The following is a 20,561-nucleotide window of genomic DNA, read 5'->3' as shown; positions in this document are numbered from 1 at the left end:
GTTGTTTACAGTGAACAGCTGATGTATTGTTTATTGCTGACCTCGGGAAGTACAAACAGCCCGTATGACGTTCCAACGCTTCAGAACGAAACGCTTGAAATCAGCAACGCTTCGTTTGACAGCGATCAGCTGGGGTAAAACGTCATAATTGACCACCAACAAAAATCGATGATTGTTTTCCCGTTTTCCACGCAATAGAAATTAAAGACCTGTGTAAATTTGCTGTGCTGCTGGAAACCTGCTCACAGTCTCGGTGAAATCATTCCATTGTGAAGGCGACATGTGAGCAATCGTAGGGCAAAGCTATCAGCATCACGAAAGTATCTCGGGTGAATTGAGAACAATCGCGAACCACAACAGTATAATGGAAGTATGAAAAGACGATGTCTTGCCTCATTGTTAGTCTTTTGCTCAGGACGTAAACATTCCACTCGATAAGCAAATCAGCCGCTTCCGGATTCGCCATGGAAGCGTTCATGCAGGAATTTTCCATTCCCAAGCACCAAATCCGGGAAACGGAGTGCCCGAATCGGTTCGTGCTGCTGGTGCACAAATCTTGGCTGCGCGCCCTCAGCCAGGGCAAGGTACCCAAAGAGTTCCCCACCTATGGCCTAGCCGATGCTCTCGAATGGCCAACGGAAAACGAAACGGGACCATGGAGCAGAATTTATGCAGCCGTAAGTACCACTGTAAACGCGAAGTCATACATAAATAATAACAATATGAAAAAAAGTTCTTGTACGCATGAGTTCCCATTGCCAGATCACGCTTCCGTATTAAGCCACTTTCCTAGCTGTAAATCCAATGTACCGTTAGGAGAGCAATTATGCCTTCAGCCACTGCGCCACATACAGGTTTCGTAACTCCATTTTCCTCTTTTGCGAACCCTCGTTTTTCGGTGGTACATTTCGCGCCACGATATCAAAACAAAGCTTTTAGCTCCTTTGCATTCCACTCCTTCCTATTTATTGCTGGTCAGTGCGCACCCTCAAGCGACAACGTAACACGCATACATTTGCAGCAGCAGCATGTAAATGCCGGTATTTAAAACAAAATAGAAGGCACTAGTGGGATGCAAAACACAATCCAATTTAATTTAACATACATCCAATTTAAATTTTACAATGTTTAATATGCCTATGTTTTCTATTTTAGGTACAAAAAAAGCAAAAGTGTAATGTAATACCACTGCCGAGAAATAAACATTTGCACGGAATGACTGGATCGAGCGGAAATGATCTGTTCCTATCGCCCCTGGGCACCACTGGCGACGGTGAAGACCCACTGCACTATTCACAGTTGCTTCAGTACGTGTCTACCACGAATCATAAAAATCTATGGAAAGCAGCATACCGAAAGTACGCCGCATCCCGGCCCAGTAACATTCCTGGTGGAACAAACGCCGCTAACTCTGTCAGCAGTGTATTCAGCGAACAGCAACGCGACTTGCATCCCAATATCTACCACAGTACAAATGGTAAAAAGGTACCAACGGGCGGTGATATCGTCGGACCTGGAAGTCACATATCATCATCGGGAGCATCGGCGGACCGACCGACGGGAGCAACAACAGGCAGCCAATCAGCGGTACTGTCACACGATGTTGTTTTTCGAGAGGTACTAGCCCGTGCTTTCGGTTGTCCAGTGTTGCAAAACGTTACAGCAAAAGAAGACCACATGGGGCCACAAATATCCTTCATTCCGCCTGCTGGAGATGCTCAGCTGAGCAATGCAAATCTGTTTCCCGTGCTTTCAACGATCGAAACGGGGAACGCATTTTACATACTGTACGATCTCTATCTGGCGAATAACTTGTTGGACTGTGTCACCTACAGTCCCGCCATCGTGGAACGATCCTATAACAAACCACTGTTCATCGTGTACCAGTTGCTGCAGTTGATGAAAAGCTTGCACGAATGTGGTCTAAATTTGGGTGACGTTAGCTTGAAAGACATCTACACGACCGAGAACCTCTGGATACGGGTGATGCCGAACCTCGAGGCAAACCTGATCGAGTACGACGAAGACCTGATGCGGCAGATCGGAGAGCTAAGTATTGCAGCCCCTGGCCCTACGGCGGGACTAATGCACGTAAGCATGCCAAAGCAGCTCACAATGAGCACTACGCTCAAAGAGTACTGCGAGATGTGGTGCCATGGACAGCTGTCCAACTTTGATTACCTTACCATCCTCAACAACTTAACCGGTCGGCGTGTCGGATGTGCCGAGTTCCATCACATCATGCCATGGGTGACCGATTTTTTCTCCCGCTCCGGGCAAGCGTGGCGCGATTTGAAGAAATCAAAGTTTCGACTAAATAAAGGCGATGCACAGCTTGATCTCACGTTTCAAGCCGCCGCTCAACTGGCCGGTTCGGGAGCGCAAGAACAAACGGGCACGTCACCGGCGGCCATTCCTCACCACGTGTCGGATGTACTGTCCGAGATAACGTATTACGTTTACATGGCGCGAAGGACACCCAAAGCGGTTTTGTGTAAACATGTCCGCCCGATCTGGGTACCGGCAGAATATCCGGCCACGATTCAGCGACTGTTTGAATGGACGCCCGATGAATGCATTCCGGAGTTTTTCACTGACCCATCCGTGTTTAAGAGCATCCACGAGGATCTGCACGACCTGGAAATACCGAGCTGGTCCAGCTGCCCGGAAGACTTTGTGCTGAAACATCGCGAGCTGCTAGAAAGTCAGTACGTGTCCGAACGGCTCCACCACTGGATAGATCTTACCTTTGGCTACAAGCTAACGGGGACTGCTGCCGTACGGTCAAAAAATGTGTGTCTCTCATTGGTTGATAAGCATCAAAATCTCTGCCACCGTGGCGTAGTGCAATTGTTTTCATGCCCTCATCCGCTGCGCCAGTTCCCCACCGCGTGGAACGGAAAAACTCCTCCCCGGTTGCAGCACATACAGAACGAAACGAATCGCCGTCTAACACGCAGTACCGAGGATCTTACAAGGAATCCGCAAACGAGCGAGGGTGAAGCCTCTGTGCAAAGAGATCGTTCACCTGCTGCAGCCCCGGGACCAACTTCCTACAGACATTCGACGCAAAACCTCCAGCAACAGTACCACGCGCTGAAATCGTCCGAGTCGAGCTACCATATAAATCATTTGCAGCCCAAATCATCCGGAACGATTGTTTTACCAAAGAGCTTCAACCCGATTGCACAGCTGACGGCAGTCGAGAGTTTGGGCACGTTTCGGCGCAAGGTGTTCCACTCGGGCGGTAGTGGTGACACAACAAAACAACCCGACGAGTATGATCTCTGGTGTTCGCGGATGGACGCTCGGCCGGTATCTTCGTCTGGTGGGAACGCATTTGTGAATCGATTATTCAGCGAAACCTACGAACGAACGCTTCGGAAAGATCGAGCAACGGACATGACGGTGCAGCCAACGCTTTCGCTACAGCAGCAAGCGAGTGCTGCTCGGCAGAATATCAAACAATTGCTACTGCAGCAACGTACGAAAGATCTCAAGGTTCTCGGTTGTCTTGTGGTGGAACTTTTTCTCGCGTCAAAATTGCTTCCACTGGGCAGTTGTTTGCGGCAGGAATTCGACGAAAGGTTTGATGCGTGTACACGCCTCGTCACCGATGAGCCACGTGCCCTTCCACCGTGTCTACTTCCGATCGTACGAAAACTGCTAGGGTTAGAAGAGGATCCAGAACCGTCTGGAATCACCGATCGGGGTCTGCCACCGCCCACACCCCATCAGTACTTGCAACCGCTACTAGCAAATCTGCTCATACCTTTTCCGGCTCACTATCATCGTCTCTATCAGACGGTACGTGCATTGCGTGCGTTTGACGAGTGTATGCATTTGCTCGAGTTGCAGACATTTTTCGAATGTGATGGTAAGAGTTGCCAACGGTACGCTGCCCTGGATCGTACGCGTATAGAATACCGACGGTTGATTGCCGAGTGTAAAGTGAACGCTTGTGTTGCACTTATCGATCCACTGCTGCAACCCAGCGGGCACAAGGAGCAGTACTCTGCGGTCGAACTGCTTCTTCCTCACATTGTAGAGTTGATCATACACGATGATACCTCAATACCGGCTGCCTGGAACTTGTTCGATACAATTGCAACCACGCTAGGTGTTCGCCGAACGCAAACCGCACTGCTGCAGCCTATCCTTGCACTGTACGATTCCGATGAGATGGATACAGCCGTTGGGTCATCGCGCACGCTAGCCACTACTAGTAGTAAAGATGTATTAGCCTTCGGGGGCAATGGAGCAATGACGATGACTGCTGGAGAAGGAGAAGGCTCGTCGTACCTGAAGTTCAACCCACGCAACACGTCGTTCAAGTCGAAAAAATCGGTCAAGCTATACCACCACAGCTTTCTGCTAAAGCTAATTGTGCGTTTTGGGCTGCGCTGCTTTTTGGAGCACTTTGTTGTGCCCCTCATTGAAGCAGTTGGTGGTTATCGGGACGGCGATTTTAACCAATCGTACCACGTACACGAACCAACCTGGCCTTTCGGCGGAGAGTTCCGCAAGTCACGATCGTACCGAAGCTTCAAGCTACACAGTAACAACAATGTGGAGGAAGCATCTACCGATGCAGATCCGGCATCCATCTCCAACACACTCGTATCACCGAACTGCTCCGATCGAACCATCTCTCCGACAACCGGCAGCCGTCCTGGGTACAATCCGCTCGACGAAGAGGAATTGCTAGCGGCAGACACGCCAGTTAACTCGGCAAAGCTGCGAGACAACGAGCAGATGTTTGCATTTGATGAAGATCCGCAAGCAAAGCGACGCTCCACCATGACGCTGGAGGATGACGATACGGTGGAAAATGCAATGCGCCGTATCATCGACGACGAAGAGCTCGATCTGAAGCTGAACCACTCGCAGGCGGAGGAAGCGTTCGAGGACGCATTGACGGTGGGTCAGACAAGCGAACTGAAATCTCCCACTATTCCCATACCACCGACGTCTACTTTTAGGCGCAGCATCGAGTTCCATTCGATCGGGTGTGAAATTGGCAGCAAAAAGAGCCTCGATTCGGGAGAGTTCCTATCCAAGACGCCGGACGTCACGAAAGAAGAAACATCTTCGGTTGCGGGCGTTCTATCAACGAGTGAAAGCCGTCGAGAATCGCTGGCCGGGTCAAGCATGCTGAATCGTTCGAAATCTACGGATTCCAATAAGACGCGCTCAAATCGAATTTCTGAAATGAGTTCCGAAAGCATCATCTGGCTTTCGCATCGGCTCGGTCCGGTATTGACCGCACGCTACCTTTCCCGCAACTTGCTCAAAATGCTCACCCTTTGCTACATCGGAGCCGAGAATCTGTTCCCGAGGGCGGATGAGTCGAGTCAGTTGAACCGATCATCTCCGACAGCCGCCGCTGCTGGGGTTGCCCCGACCGGATTGAATCATTTCTCCATTACGGATGGAAGTGTGGTCGGGGATGAGGCAGCCCTACGCGTAATCGACTGTCTCATTTCAATATCGGCCCTGTTTGGTGAACATTTTATCCTGGTACAGTACTTGCCGCACGTTAGCGAAGTGATTGCCCTTTGCCGGAAACGCATTACACCTACGCTTGAAGGTGGACTGATCAGTGCGTTGCAGCTGCTAAAATGTCTAATACCGTACCTCAACGACTCGACTGTAATGGAGCAGCTGCCTGAAGTGTTTCTGCGTCAAATTCTGCATCCCGCGATACGGCTGCTAGAATCATCCAAGTATACCATGCCGAGCGGGTTTCTAGCACGGTCCGTGCTCGCACGCAAACTGATGGACGCACTGTACGTCATCTCCGTACGCATCGGGCGTGAAATGACACGCGAACACATCTGCGTACCCGGGCTTCAGCGCTTTTTCCTCATTTTCGACAAGGCGTATGCTCGGCAGCAGGAACATTTCGCTTCCGCGGTTGCGGACACAGCCCACGGGGATCCTCCGTTCGATAGTTTTACGCCCCCCAGCTCTCTCGGCAGCATCGCCGACCACCAGGCACTGGGTCAGGGTCAGTCCCTTGCCAAAGCGATGGAAGAAATAAGGGATGTGTTTACGCCAAACTTGGCGTACTTTACCTTCGTGCCCTTACTCAACTACCTCGGCCAGCAGGAGATGAGTCGATGCGTAACCAATCTGCCGCTCATACTGAATCTCTGCCACGAACACGAGCAGATGGATTACGGCCGTTCAGGCTCTGCCCAGGATGCCAGTACGATGCCACCGGGCACAACACCAAAGGACGAAGAGCAGATGGATTCACTGAACTGCTCCAACAGCTTCGGTTCGAACATTGTCGGCAATCGTATCGAATCCTCGGCCACTACCGGTTCGAGTAGGATTGAACATAAAGATCTGCTCGGAATGGTTACGTACCGGCTCGATAATGTTAATAGCTCGCGCAATCTACGAGGCAACTGGCTAGCGTACTGGGAGCACGAGATCGGACGGTCGGAAAAGGACATTCGATTAAACTTGAAACAGATCAAGCTGCAAACGTACACCGGCCATTCCAGCTCGATCAAGGCGGTACTAGCACTAGACAACGAGAACAGCTTCATCTCGGCCTCGAGGGACAAAACAGTAAAGCTATGGTCGCTGCGCAGTGAGGGTGACGGGTCGAAGATGTCCTCTTGCCAGTTTACGTATGCGAATCATCGCAAATCGGTCCACTCGTTGGCCTTCTTAGAAGCGCTCCGGTAAGTTGAAACCCTTCCAGCTCCTGGCCGATGCTAAATCAATCTTTTTTCCCTTTCTCATCTGGCAGCTTAACGATATCGTGCGATACCGGTGTCCATCTGTGGGATCCGTTCGTGGGTGCTCAGATCGGTTTGCTTGATGTTTCGAAACATTCGCCAGTATATGTGGTCAAGACGTTCCCTTCGCCCAACAGTTTGGTGTTGGCCGGAACTGGCGAGAGTTCGGTCAAGCTGATCGATGCTCGCACATTTAGCTACTGTCACGAATGGAAGGTGGCGTTGACACCGGTCGGACAAGTGCGTTCAATCGCAGTCGCACCCGGCGCCAACTGGGTTGCGGTGGGTCTTACCTCAGGCCACATCGGAGTGCTGGACGCACGTACTGGTGGCATTATTTCTTCCTGGCGCACGAACGATAACGATCTGCTGCAGCTGTTGGCACCGAACGATACTCAGCTCGTCAGCTCCAGCCTCGATCAGATGATCGGTGTGTGGAGCCCCAACACAGGCCATCTACAGTTCCATATGAGGTAAATAATGTTGTAAATTTAACTTTGTTTCTTTATTTACACATATTAAAACATACCTAAAGGCTCGGGTACATTGATCGTTCTCGCTAGTGTAATTTCGATTTTTACTAGCGCAACTAGCGGCTGCTGTAGGCAGCTATTTTGTGTCATCAAGGGAATTGTCCTGCCGGATCTCAAATTAAGGAAGTTTTTTCATCGTTTTATGCTGCAAAAAAGGATTGAAATGCATTTCAATCATGTATATCTTCTTTTTCTTCTATGTCACAACAATCGTTGTCAGTCGAAAGGCCTGCCTTGCCTGTACCACCAGTGGGCTTGACGATCAGTGACTTACTGATTACACATAGCTGGATAGTCAATCCTTCGTATGGGCACGGTCCTTTAGGGGCTTGAACTTATGACAGGCATGTTGTTAAGTCGTACGAGTTGACGTCTGTACTCAGACCGGCCCCAACATGAGTATCTACCTATTACTTCTCCAGTCCAATTTAAGTTAAAAAAAAAACAAAGAAAAATAACATTTTCTGAAGCGACGCAGATTTTCATGGCAAATCCGTTTGGCTTATCGCCGCCAAGTGCGCTAGTGAAAATGAAAATTATACTAGCGAGTACCATCAATCTATCCGGGCCTTAATAAATACTGACACATACGCAAAACCCTTTAAATGTAACGAAGCGTGCCATTCGCATCGAGCGCCCCTGCCGAGAGCTTCAGCTCGATCAGCTTTCGTATACATTTTGCCTTGTACGGCGTTCGGCACAAACTTGTCTTGCACGGGTGCGTTGTCTTAGGGTGCGTATCGTTCCCCTGGACATCGACCGGTGGCAGCTTAGCTGATACGGCGAGTCCAGGGGTCGACAAGGCTGCCCACAACAAGTAGCATACAAAGTAAAAGAATAAACCCCAGATCGAATCATTACCCTTCATTCCCTTGTTCAGAAATCGTCCCGAACCGGCCCACTGTATGGTGAACAACGGACCAGAATTGATTGTAGGCACGCCGACCAACCGCATTGGCGTGTATAGTGCGATCGCGCCGGATTCACCGTACTCGTATACCAAACTGCGTTCCGAAACATTCCGCGGGGTGTTGACCAGCTTTGCCCTCTTGCCACTCAATCGAATGATGCTCGTCGGTGGCGACAACGGTACCATTACCCTACTGTGTTAAGACGATCTGACCAGGAATAGCTACCTATTAATAGTGATATTATTACAACTAGCTATTCTTTACACTTCCTTTTTCTTTATTTGGCGCGAATGTTCGACCTAACGGGCAGCAAACGTGTGCAGGTGTGTTTGTGTGCGTGTGTGTATTATTCTGTGTGTAAATTTGTTTAGTGTTTTGTTATGACGTTATAACCCACAATAAATAAAGTTTTCGACCAATATATCTTGTCATATTTTGAAAGAACTAGTTTAAATGTCCCGGTTACAGAGCTACGCAGCGTTTATTGGGGGGCATATAACAAATTCACTTCAATTAACCACTTTATTGTTGGTGTGTTTTTTGTGTGTTCTTACATTATATATAACATACATTGTAGTATATAGAGTTATGATTACTTAATTTTCCTTTTTTTAATATTTTATAAATTAAATTGTGGATGGTGGACCTTTTGAAATAAATAATGTATGTATCAAAATTCACACTGTTCGCGATAAATTTACTTTCTCTTTCGGTAAATTTACTTTTCCTAGTATGCCGTATGTATTACATGTATGTCGTATGGACAGAGTACTAGCGACAAGGGCCCTGGGAAGGTTGGACGTTGACGAATCATTTGCACCCCCCCCCCCCCCCCTTCCGCCACGCCACGATGATCGTAGCTCAACTAACAACATGCTTGCTCATTCTACCCAATAGATCAGTAAACCTGAGAGAGACAAAACGATATATCCGGTATTGCCCGTCATGTTGACTATATCATTCTGATGAGCTACGATTACAATGGCTCATGGGACAGCTACACTGGTCTTAATGCCCCACTATCCTGGGGCACTGTAGAAACTGACTACTAGAGACGGCTGAATGTTCAGGCTAGTGTCAGTGATAGGATTCGTGGTGGTGCACAGAAGTCGAAGCTAATCATCGCTATAAATGCGTACGGACTTACGCTCACGCTGAGCTCCTCGGGTAGCTATAAACCACGGGGTCCGCCACGGGTGCTGGACGCTCTGGAATATACACACAGCAGCAAGGAACACTTGCTTACTACGAGGTGAAGGATGCGTTTGGTGAAGAACGAAATTGGTATGACCAGCGTTCACGTCCAGCGAACACGTTCCTTATGCGGTTAGTGGTGATCAGTTATGATGAAAATCAAAGTACTTGCAAGAAATGTGAGTTTATTCAAAGGGCAGGCCTGAGTCAAGGACTGTGTAGGAACGAGGTCCCGTATTGTAGAACAATTTGACAAAAAGGGTGACTGTATCAGTTTTCGGCAGTGTACCTATTTTCGGCATGGTAACTAAAAAAGTGAAATTCTGCACAAATGCCGTAAAAACTGTCACAAAACACAATTTTGTAGTGAAAGTATACTCATTTGTTATTCATATACGAAGTTTCACACCATTTCTTTGCGCATTTTCCAAAATATCAACTAAATTATTCAGAGCTCAGCATTTTTCGGCAATAGCCAATAGTTCGGCAGGTTTTGTGATTACGAAAACCAGAACAATAAAACAATGAAAGTGTGATGTACAGGCGGTCCCCGAGATACACGGTTAATGGGGACCGAAAACGGCCGCAAAATACCGCGTATCTCGAATTTCCGCGTAAGTCGAATCTCGTGATTTCCTGCTAAAATATCACAAATTTTCGTGTAATTTTGCAAGTAGGGGGCGGTTTTAGTCACTTTATGAATTATTTGATATGATTCTGACTGAATATAACTGTTTTAAACCTTTTGAAATAGTTTTTAACATTCGATCAAAACGGAAATTATTTGGCAATTTGAAATTGATGTGTCAAATCAGTACAATTTGCTCAAAGAATTGTCAAATTTTGAAAACCGCGTATCTCCGAATCCGCGTATAAGAGGTACCGTGTATCTCGGGGACCGCCTGTATATTAAACTTTTATGCATGTTTAATTTATTCTAACTTGTTTGGAATTCTCGATAAAAATCTAAAATCTCGATAAACAAGTTATTTTTCACTTTAAATGCTACGGAAAATAGGTACACAGTAATGTTAATTTTTGACAGTTCAATGTTGTGGGCTCCTGCTGAAACTTGTAACAATAACACACCTTGGATTTGGCTGAATATTCCTTTTATACTTGTCCAGAACTCTAAAATGCGTGTTTCGACACATAAAACGACCTTTCTTGTATCAAATATCACCAATTTCACGACAAATAATGCAATAACTGAAAAAAAGATTATTTGTAAGCCAGTTAGTGCCGTACGCTATAACCGTAAAACTGTCAATTTCCTTCTATAGCTGCTCTGTTGAAATGTCGCATCAAAAAAGCTGTCAAAACGGGCCAAAATATGCAACATAAAATTAATTATTAAAGTTCTTTTTAACACCAATCTTAGGAAAGTAAGAGAATTGCTTTTGTACATATTTTTATTGATAAAAGCATTTTCTGACCCGTATTCGCACTGCCGAAAATAGGAACAAACTGCCGAAAATAGGAGCAAAACCAATGTTTGCATTTTCACGTATATTTGTGAAAAGGGGCTTTGAAACGGCAAATAAAAAATAGCGCAATAAATTACGATAGTTTATCAACCTACACAACATCACTTTCATGAAAAATAATAAAAAATAGGTGTGTGTGAGCTGTTTTTTGTGAAACTGATGCACTAGCCTGTCGAAAACTGGTACAGTTACCCTAACCAAAAGTTCGTTACAGGTAGTTTGACATCTAAGAGCCCTTTCCGATTCAAATTTTATTTGTAATTAAAATTATAAATCGGTCTGGTCGGATCATTGCAAGAAAAATGTTAATTGGTTCATACATTTTACAGGAAGAGTATGTATGTCTGTAACAGTAAATGTTTGAGGGAATGATGCATTTTCAAGGGCTTTCTGCTGTCAAATGGCATCCAAGATGGCCAATCCGATTTTGGCTAATATTCGACCTCGTTCCTACACAGTCCTTGGCCTGGGTGGAGCAATGATCGACCAATCGACCAGGATGAGTTACAGGGAGGCAGATTCACGCTGCTGCGAACTGTTGCGGATTGTTTGTATACATATCTGGACTGTAAAAAATGTTTAAAAATGGCATTGATCGTATTATTACTAACTTTATGATATAAAGTAAGTTACTAAGCATAAAACGCCGTAAAAGTTAGAGATGCTTTGGCAAACCTCTCACAGCTTACACTAAATCAATATTTGAAGCTTCTTATCATTGAATGTTGTTTTTTTTTCTAGATAAAAAGCTACAACAAAATTTTAATTTTTGAAATTGTATTTTAAGAGCTCCTCACATGAGACAAATAATTCCATTGTAAGAAAAACTAGTAGCTCACAGTGTCATAACGATGTTTTATTCTCATTATTACAAATTTATATTATTGCAACCGTCACTAAACAGTGATCGTATCAAGCAATTTCTCCTCATCAGCCTGTACACCACCAAACCACTGTACAGTGGTGTGCATGTTGTGCTGCTACTGATGGCGCTTTTGCTAATGGCGCGTGATGGCGGCAAACCAGAAACACGGGCTAACCCGAAGCAAACGAAGGGCGTACCGCCGACTAGACACGAGATCTCAGCATGCAGGAATACCTATCGCGCGTCCGCCCCGTACATGCGACCCTGGTCGGTCGGTGTTGCTAACTCTCTCTCTCAATTTCTTTCATTATTGTTGTTGTTGCTGTTTTCCTGCGTAAAAAGGAAAACCGTGCTGTGACGTACACGATACATAAGTGTAGTCGTTGGATACCAGTTAAAGTTATGTTTCTCGTTGGAAGCATGGTAACACGTGGAACATTGGTACGCGTGAATGAGGCACATGATGGATGGAGCTTTACTTTACGAGTTTATCAACAAATATAACACTTTGTCGTACTATTTTATTAGATGATGGTTTGAGTTGATATTTTTTCGTGATAAAATAAATTTGTAACTTTTAGAAAAGTGTTTTTAATCATAATTTTGGGATATTATTGTTTCCCTGTTTTCGAAGCTAAATAAAAGATTAATTTTACATATATTTAGATATAACAGGTGTAACAGATATCAAATTCTTTCTGCGTCAGTTTTTTTAACCCAGACCATTTCTTCCCAAGCAACCGAACGAAAGATGAAAACAACTGCTACGTTCACTCCCAACAGCAAATCCCTTGCTGTAACTATCGCAACCGCCTGGTCGCCGGGTAGATTCCGATTAAGTTCAGCTCAAACCGGCTTCGGTTATCCGGACACGATTTATGTGTTAGTTGCTGTTTAGGGGATGTTCGTTATATTCCCCAACTCCCCCGAGGCGTTAGAAAAGACAAGGAAGGGTGTGAATAAATCCGACCAATCTGCACGGCACTAATCGCCCTGGGATGTTTGGACGAGATTGTGGCCGGCCCTATATGATGCTAAACCGACCTATCCGCTTCAATGAACCGACGAACTAAGCGCATGAGACGATCCGTTCTTCTAATGCAGTAACTAGCGTCCAATGCTACCATGGAGGTATCATCTATCCGACAAACACTCCACTCCCCTCGAACAACTAACGGTTGATTTCCCGACTCGCGTGCGTGTGTTGGCGGTTGCGTCACGGCTAGACTTGTTTTCTCTATCGCCTGGAGAAGTCGTGCGGAATCGATCGATACGGGTTTGACTAACACGACACTAGCACACACACAGCCAGACGACGAAGCTACTACAGCCACAGTGAAGAAGCATTTGAGTGTGCGCGCCCGCTTTTCTAATCACCTTCTAAGCAACCGTGTGCCATCCCACTTGGTGCATGAGCGCCTGGCAATAGATTTAGCAAGAAGGTGAATATGAAAGATAGAAACGAATAGAAAACCACCCCTACTCGCGCTGTACTTGCACGGCCTCCCCTTAATGTACGCGTTTGATCCGTCCCCGGCCACTTCTTATACGGGAGGGTGTATAAAACCGAGGGGGTCGAACGATGGGCATCTTCCCTTTCCCCGTTCGATCGATGCGGCCGCGCGTGTGTGTTTATGTGTGGTTGTGATTGGGGTAGTGGCTAGCATGCGTAGCGAAGATTGAGAACCGAACGAAGATTGCCTTAGATCCCACGTTGCGATGGTGATGCGCTGTACAACGCCGACAGCGACGTCCAACATAACAGCAACAATGGCGATGATGCGTGAGAACCAGCATCTCGGTCCAGTGAATGAGATAAAACTTTTCCCAGGTTCTTATGCGTACAGGAGGCTGCCGCCGGCTTCAACGGATCGGGGGTGAACGAACGGATGTGGCCTGATCTCACCCGGATGGGAAATGACATGGGAAGGGGGAACGAGAAAATGGAGAAACCCCGACATTCCCGCAGCTTACTAGTTACGGTTCGCTGGGTACTGGAACGTAACATATAGAGAGTGGGAAAACTCAAATAGAGAAATCATGTTTTCTGTAACACAAAAAAGGTTTTTAGAAAATAGAATAAATTGAAGATTAGTTCGATTCCATGTGCTCGAATGGAAGTGTGCGAGTGGAAGATGCACTGCCGAACAGGTCGAGATTCCACCCCATTCGATGGCCAGTAATTGCACGAACGTGAAGAAAGAGCGCTGCCGATGAACGTCTCTGTCATGTCAGCATAGTCGCCGAGCAGTTGGCCCATGGAAGGGGCATTGGCATCGGTAAGAAAGAGGTAGGATCCGTACCATCTGTAGAGCGGAACCAACTGAAAGCGTTTGGGTTAAACAAAACGTTGCTTAAGAAATTGGAACTACATGATAAAATTTTGACCATGGGAAAATTGTCCCTTAAAAATCTGAAACAACTTATGTGTTAAAAAGTAAGCAACAAAAAATATAAATATATTAATATTTTTTCAACCGATCGGGTTTACAACCTTTAGCGACAACCCAAATGCACCAGCTCACCGGTTCGAGTTCGAGAACATCGAACTACATCCAGACAACTGCGTGGTTCACCTCCGCCGGACGATGCGGCCTTGGTCGCAACGGCGCTTACTATTTAACAATTACACAAACCCGCGCGTGCTCTACTCGCCGCAGCGGTTGGGGAAAAACGGCACTAAGAACGGCCGACCCTCCTACTACGACTGAGCCGCTGTTTTTCTTCCATCGCGCATCTTTCGCCGAAAAAGGGGAAGATGTGTGTGACCATTCCGCCTTCTGTTCGGTTCTTTCTAATCTACCACACACCTACAGAGGATAGGGGAACACAACAGTTATACTACCTTTTTGCCGCACGATCTCCCCCTCACACGAATGGCATCCAAAGATGGCCATCAGCGGGTACTCTCCTCGCATTGGACACAAATATGAGCGCTGGGTAGCGACGGATGGATTAAAAAATGAAACCTCTTTTTCGCCGGCCCATGGAGGGTTTCTGTGTTTGTGTGTGTGCTTCTACAGTGGAGTACTGAAGATAGATGCAGCGTGCAGCGTAGTTCGATTCCGCTGCCAATCGAGTCATATCTGGGGGGAGGCAAGCAGTTCAAAACAGATTTCACCTCGCGTGAGTGGGATGTGAATGTCAATCGACGGTGAAAGAGCAGAGACCAACAACAAAAAACAACGTTAACGGAAGTGGTTACTCCATCTTTTCGAACCGATAACCGAGAAGGGGGGAAACGTCGCTTTCACTTAACAACTTTTGTCTTCCCACGATTGTCACCCGAGTCGTACTCCAGCTGTCCCTCGACGCCTGATATCTTTGGGGACACTTTTCTCTCTTCTTTTGACATTTCGGAGTGTGCCACGATGATGTGTCGCGAAAGCGTTCTTGCAGTTGGATAGTGTACACGCAATGGTAGTAGTCGGAGTTGTTATTGTTTTGCTCAACCACACGTGCTTGATCAATGCAAAAGCAACGTTGTCATGGCGTGGTGTGTTGGTTTGTGCTTTTATTGCAGGTTCGTTATAGCAGGTTGTTTAGGGGCGTTGTTTACACATTCACGATTGCGTATGATTTATAGCTGTACCGTCAACAAAACGTTACATCGACCAGGAGTACAGGAGAGCACGTAGCCGACCTCGTCCACTACCTCCCAACCCGGTTGGCTAGTGTAGTACACACGTGAGCATGTTTGCCTCGCTTCGTGTTTCCTCTGCTCGGTTCCAGTCTCATACTGGCATTAGAAAACCAAGAAAACCAGCACAAAAATACTGTGTTTCCTTCTTGTAACCGCAACAGCCAAATGCTCTCGCTTTCTCGCGTATGTTTTGTTTTTTGAGGGTTCATTTCATCATCATCCAAAAGCGGCACAAACAGAGCAGGCCGAGTTTCGGCAACCGATGCCCACACTATGCGTATTGAATGTCAGTAAAGTCATCAATAAAAGGAGACGGAAATCACAAAATCGTAAATTCTTCATTCAAGAAATGCCCTTTAATTTTCTTTATTTTATCAAAACTTAAAGGCTATTTCTATTTTTCTAGAAGTCCGAAACATTCCATCACAGTAAAATCAGTTCACTACTGTGGTATGACATTCCATCACACACACACACACACACACACGCGCGCACACACACACACACACACACACATACTCCACAACTCATACACCCACGTCACCACTGCAGCCAATGGCAATCGAAGCTCCCCTTCCTCTGAGCAACGGTTCTTTTTCTCTGGGGGCTCGTCTCTTCACGAATATTCGAAAAAAGCGGGGACGCCTTCGCTACCCGTTCCGGCATGGTCCAGGTTCCTGCTAGCCTGGTGCAATATTGCGGCCCGTACCTGACCCTCGTTTATAATAACAAAACTTTGTCGTCTCTGTTTAGGGCCAGCCAGCTGCCGCCGCTCGCTGCGATGCCGACTATGCTACAAGCCGGTCCTGGGGGTCGTTGAACCTTTCCCGCGGGGAGAACGATTTCCCGCTGGCGTGGGAGATAATGGAGTGGCCGAGGGAAGGGGCGATATTTTTCAAATAAAGGCATATTTCAGAGCATTCTACAAGCTTGTGCATTTTCCAGAATTTAGTAAAACTATCAAAATAGAAAAAGTATACTGTTTCCTCCATTATTTCAGACCAAAACAGTCCAATCAAGCACAACATGAACTCTGACGGGCCTGAAGGGTGTGAGCTCGAACATCGCTCACCGGGGAATGCTCCGTCTACGTAGTGCGTGTATATGTGCATTATCTCTGAAGCACGCCTGATCGACGCTTGTGCCCAACTGACGCGACACCATGCTACGCGTGCTGCGGCCCGGGTCGGCCAGTTGATTCTTTTACTAACAAATTTCGATGCCCTCGGTCGAGTAGTACTGGGAACAACGCGTCCTGAGGGTCCCGTGTATGCTCCCTGAAGGAAATGAATGGAGACCGCTAGGTCACAAGTAGGTCAACCCAGAAGTACTATTCGTCGAGCTCATTCGCCGGGCGCCCCTTCCATTGCTAGTGACTCGCTGGCGCAAGCTTTAGCCTCGTTGGTGGTTTCTCCCTCACCTCATGCTGCGGATTGCTACGTACGCAGGGTTGCAACACTCTCCCCCACGACGACGACGACGATGACCACGATGACGGTGGAGCGCGTAATTTTCATTTCTTGCTGACGTGAAAGCATTTCAACCACACAGTCGCACACGGAAACCATCCGTGCATGGGGCTTTTGATACTACACACCAAAGTGGGTATAGGGACTAGGTGGGCTTATAGGTTTGGCGGGAAGGCCATATTGGACGAACGAATGACAGGAGGGGATTCGATTGTGATACGTAGTTTTTCACCCACACTACGACACATCATCCAAAATAGCCATTGGAGTTCACACGCATACATCAACAAATGATCGAATCCCCTCCTGTCATTTCGTTTTCATTTTTCTACAGTACGGCTGTCAATTTGTTCGGGATAAGCCCACCTGTATAATAAACCCACTTTGCTACACACTTAAAAATATTTCACGACCTCGGATAATACAACTGCCGAAATCCGTCGGCTCCAATATGTTTTACTGATATGTCAGTTGAAAATTTCCCATTGCCGATAATCAGTACTATTTAAAACTGAAATATCAGTTAAACAAATATTTTAACCGAAACTCGGCAACACAACATGCCGATTACGTACGTTAATACTGCTGTCATCGAGGGCATCCGTCAAAATAACCGAAATTTCGGCTATACTATTTGAGTTAGTCGAGGCTCGGTTTTCTCTCTGTCATTCATCATTTTGTCGATACAGAAACTAAAGGAACTCTGTTGTTTGAAATACCTTGGAAGTTTTTTTATTTAACAAGTTTCTCTTTTATGCGACCGTTCTCGTCAATGGATGATTTGAGACTAACTTGTAATGAATCGATCGTTCCTAAATCTATAAAAGACTACTTCGATTACACGAGGCTACATTCGTTTACAGAAACCTTTCGGAGTGATTTTGTGTTATAAAATTAATAGTGTGAAAAATAAATGAAAATATGACAGGGTTCACTCAGGCTTGTTTCACTCTGCCCGCTTTACAGAACCGTGTCTGTACCGATGCCCGCTCCATGCCCGGCCCTTCTTCCTGCACCTTTACTACATCCAGACGCTGTACACCATCTGGTGTTGTACCGGCGCTCGTCCCTGCGCTTCCCATCCCACCACAACTCTCATAATGGGGGGGGGGGGAGGTTACTTCCTGCCGTCCAACTACAGATACGATGGTGGCATCATGCTGCAGAAAATGTAGACCGGCAATCAGCATGGGCTCAGGCTGCTATGGCTATGGCTCAATAAATAATTGAGTTTGTTTTTATAACTCAAACTAACTTTTTACGCAAATAAAACCACTAAAATAAAAAAAAGATTGTTTTTATAATTAGCTGAAATCTCGGATTGCTCTAACCGAAAATCTCGGATAAACGTAAACGTCAAAACAAAATGTCAATTGCATTTTTAACCGAGATTTCGGCAACAGAAATTTAACCGAGATCGTTGCCGAGATCTCAGTTGTGCAGATCTCGGTAAAAATTAACCAAGATTCGGCAATTTTTTTTAAGTGTGTAGATCCTACCACCAATAAGATAACCCTCAGTCGTGAGGCAAAATTTATCGAAATGGAGGATTTCGAACATGATGCGTTTAATTGTTCTAAAAAGACGAATCCTCAAATTGTTGAGTGCGAAATCGACGACGATTTGCCTTTCGATGACGATTCCGATTTCGATGACGATGTCGGTGATCGTCTAGAATCTGAAGAAGAAGACAGCACAGATAAAACTCTAGTTGAGGAGGAGCTAATGGATACGGATTCCAGTATGTGCGATACTACGAACGAAGATGACGGTGTTGATGAACACACTCTCGAAAGGGCAGCAGAGCTGACGGTTCGACGATCATCCCGTAGCACAAAGGGTGTACCACCTCAACGTTTCCGAGTGTTGTGGATAGACGTGCCGAGCCCTGGATTCGCCGTAGCAGTTGCGCTGCTGCTGGTCGACATCCAGGAATCAACACTGCGCTCACGCACACTATCACGCCGCACTTAGCGATGCGCGCTAAGTGTGTGTAGAGCCCACCTAACGCAGTGAGTGTGTACCAGACTACCGGTCGAGCAGGACTTCCGGTAGGGCTCACGGTGCGGCTCGTGCGCGCGGCCCCATACTGCATTGTATTGTGTTTTGTATTATTTAATTCGTGCAATAAATCTTGTAAATAGTTCAAACATAAAACCAAGAAACAACTGGAATGGTAAGAATATCCTCAAATGAAAGAATTTTAATCACTCAGGAGTATTGCGAGCCCCGTACATTTGAAGAAGCCATGAGTTGCCCAGATCGAGACTTGTGGAAGCGTACAATGGAGGAGGAGATCAAGTCCTTGCACGAAAATGCCACATGGGAAATCGCTTCTTTGCAAAAGATCGCAAAGCTGTGGGCAGTAAGTGGGTTTTAAAAGAAAGATGGACGGTGACGGCAAAGTAGTCCAATACAAGGCAAGACTTGTTCCAAAAGGATTCAGCCAAGTGTATGGTGCGGACTATGACGAAGTTTTTGCCCCCGTGGCGAAGCAGACCACTTTTCGCACGTTGTTATCAATCGCTGCAACAAGAAAGTTGATTGTGAAACATGTGGACGTTAAGTCGGCATACTTGTATGGAAACCTGGCAGAGACGATCTATATGAAACAACCGACTGGATTTGAAATTGGTTCAAAAAATGACGTGTGTCCGCTGAAAAAGAGTTTATATGGTTTAAAGCAAGCAGGAAGAGTATGGATCCAAGCCCTGAAATCCGAACCGAAATGCTCATTATAACCGAAGTGCTTCGGAGTTTGGGGTACCATTCTTCAGAAGCAGATCCTTGTCTGTTTGTGAAGAACAAGCGTGATCGATGGTCATTCATACTTGTTGTGGTCCGATCGAACTTAGCCATTCTGTTCACCTGGGTGTGCCACTTATCGATAGCAGTCGACGGCTTCCGTATGATGTGTGCGTAGAAGGTTGTGCGTGAGTTACAGGACGCTGACCAGAGCATTGAGAGAGATAGTGCATGCAGTGAGTATTTCTCATTCGTGCGGCTGAGCTAGGGCAGATAGGATTAACACGGGCCCGTGGAATAGTATTGTATAATTAGGGAATAAAGGTTTTATATGTTATGTCGATGCAAAGAAATCGTCTTCGTCGTTGTAGTTACGTCCATGCTTCTTCTTCTTCTTTGGCTCAACAACCGATGTCGGTCAAGGCCTGGCTGTACCCACTTGTGGGCTAGGCTTTCAGTGACTAATTGATTCCCCCCATAGCAGGATAGTCAGTCCTACGTATGGCGGCGCGGTCCATTTGGGGATTGAACCCATGACGGGCATGTTGTTAAGTCGTACGAGTTGACGACTGTACTACGAGACCGGCTCAAAAGTTACGTCCATGCATCCGACATAAAAATACTGTTGCATGTGGATGACATGCTTGTTGCTTGCTCTGAGGACAGAGAGTATGAAAACATCGAAACTACTTTGAAACGACATTTTAAGATAATCGTGCTCACGAAAACTGACAGTATAACTATTTCTTTCAAATCCCTACTTGAAGTCGATACCCATCGTGTTCAGTGTTTAGTGTAGGCAAACCATTTTTTTAAATAATTAAAAATGATTTTTTATTGACCAAAATTGTCTATCCCCCAAGCCCTGCACGGCTCTACGAATTGCAATCCTAATCACATCGCTCTCATTACAACAATTACAGCTAGGGAAACTGTACCAGTTTTCGGCAGTGTACCTA

General features: G+C 46.3%; 2 protein-coding genes and 1 long non-coding RNA gene across 3 annotated transcripts; all 3 read left to right on the top strand.

The window, feature by feature from the left end:
• Positions 1-142: 142 nt before the first annotated feature.
• Positions 143-8,618, top strand: LOC120960018 (WD repeat-containing protein 81). The gene is made up of 4 exons (XM_040383880.2): positions 143-677; positions 1,156-6,698; positions 6,767-7,228; positions 8,169-8,618. Exons 1-4 carry the CDS (start codon positions 465-467, stop codon positions 8,398-8,400), a joined length of 6,450 nt encoding a protein of 2,149 aa, XP_040239814.2. The 5' UTR covers positions 143-464; the 3' UTR covers positions 8,401-8,618.
• Positions 8,619-14,170: 5,552 nt separating this feature from the next.
• Positions 14,171-15,715, top strand: LOC120957771 (uncharacterized). The gene is made up of 2 exons (XR_005751982.2): positions 14,171-15,268; positions 15,332-15,715. It is a non-coding gene; the product is annotated as an uncharacterized LOC120957771 (long non-coding RNA).
• A 1,164-nt stretch (positions 15,716-16,879) lies between these two features.
• LOC125907552 (uncharacterized) lies at positions 16,880-20,257 on the top strand. The gene is made up of 3 exons (XM_049610619.1): positions 16,880-16,894; positions 18,343-18,719; positions 19,018-20,257. Exons 1-3 carry the CDS (start codon positions 16,880-16,882, stop codon positions 19,235-19,237), a joined length of 612 nt encoding a protein of 203 aa, XP_049466576.1. The 3' UTR covers positions 19,238-20,257.
• The last annotated feature ends 304 nt before the right edge of the window (positions 20,258-20,561 follow it).

This window comes from Anopheles coluzzii, chromosome 3 (genome assembly GCF_943734685.1).
Source record: "Anopheles coluzzii chromosome 3, AcolN3, whole genome shotgun sequence".
Classification (NCBI taxonomy): Eukaryota; Metazoa; Arthropoda; class Insecta; order Diptera; family Culicidae; genus Anopheles; species Anopheles coluzzii.
The sequence above is the reverse complement of the archived record's forward strand: the minus strand, read 5'-3'. Positions and strand labels throughout refer to the sequence as shown.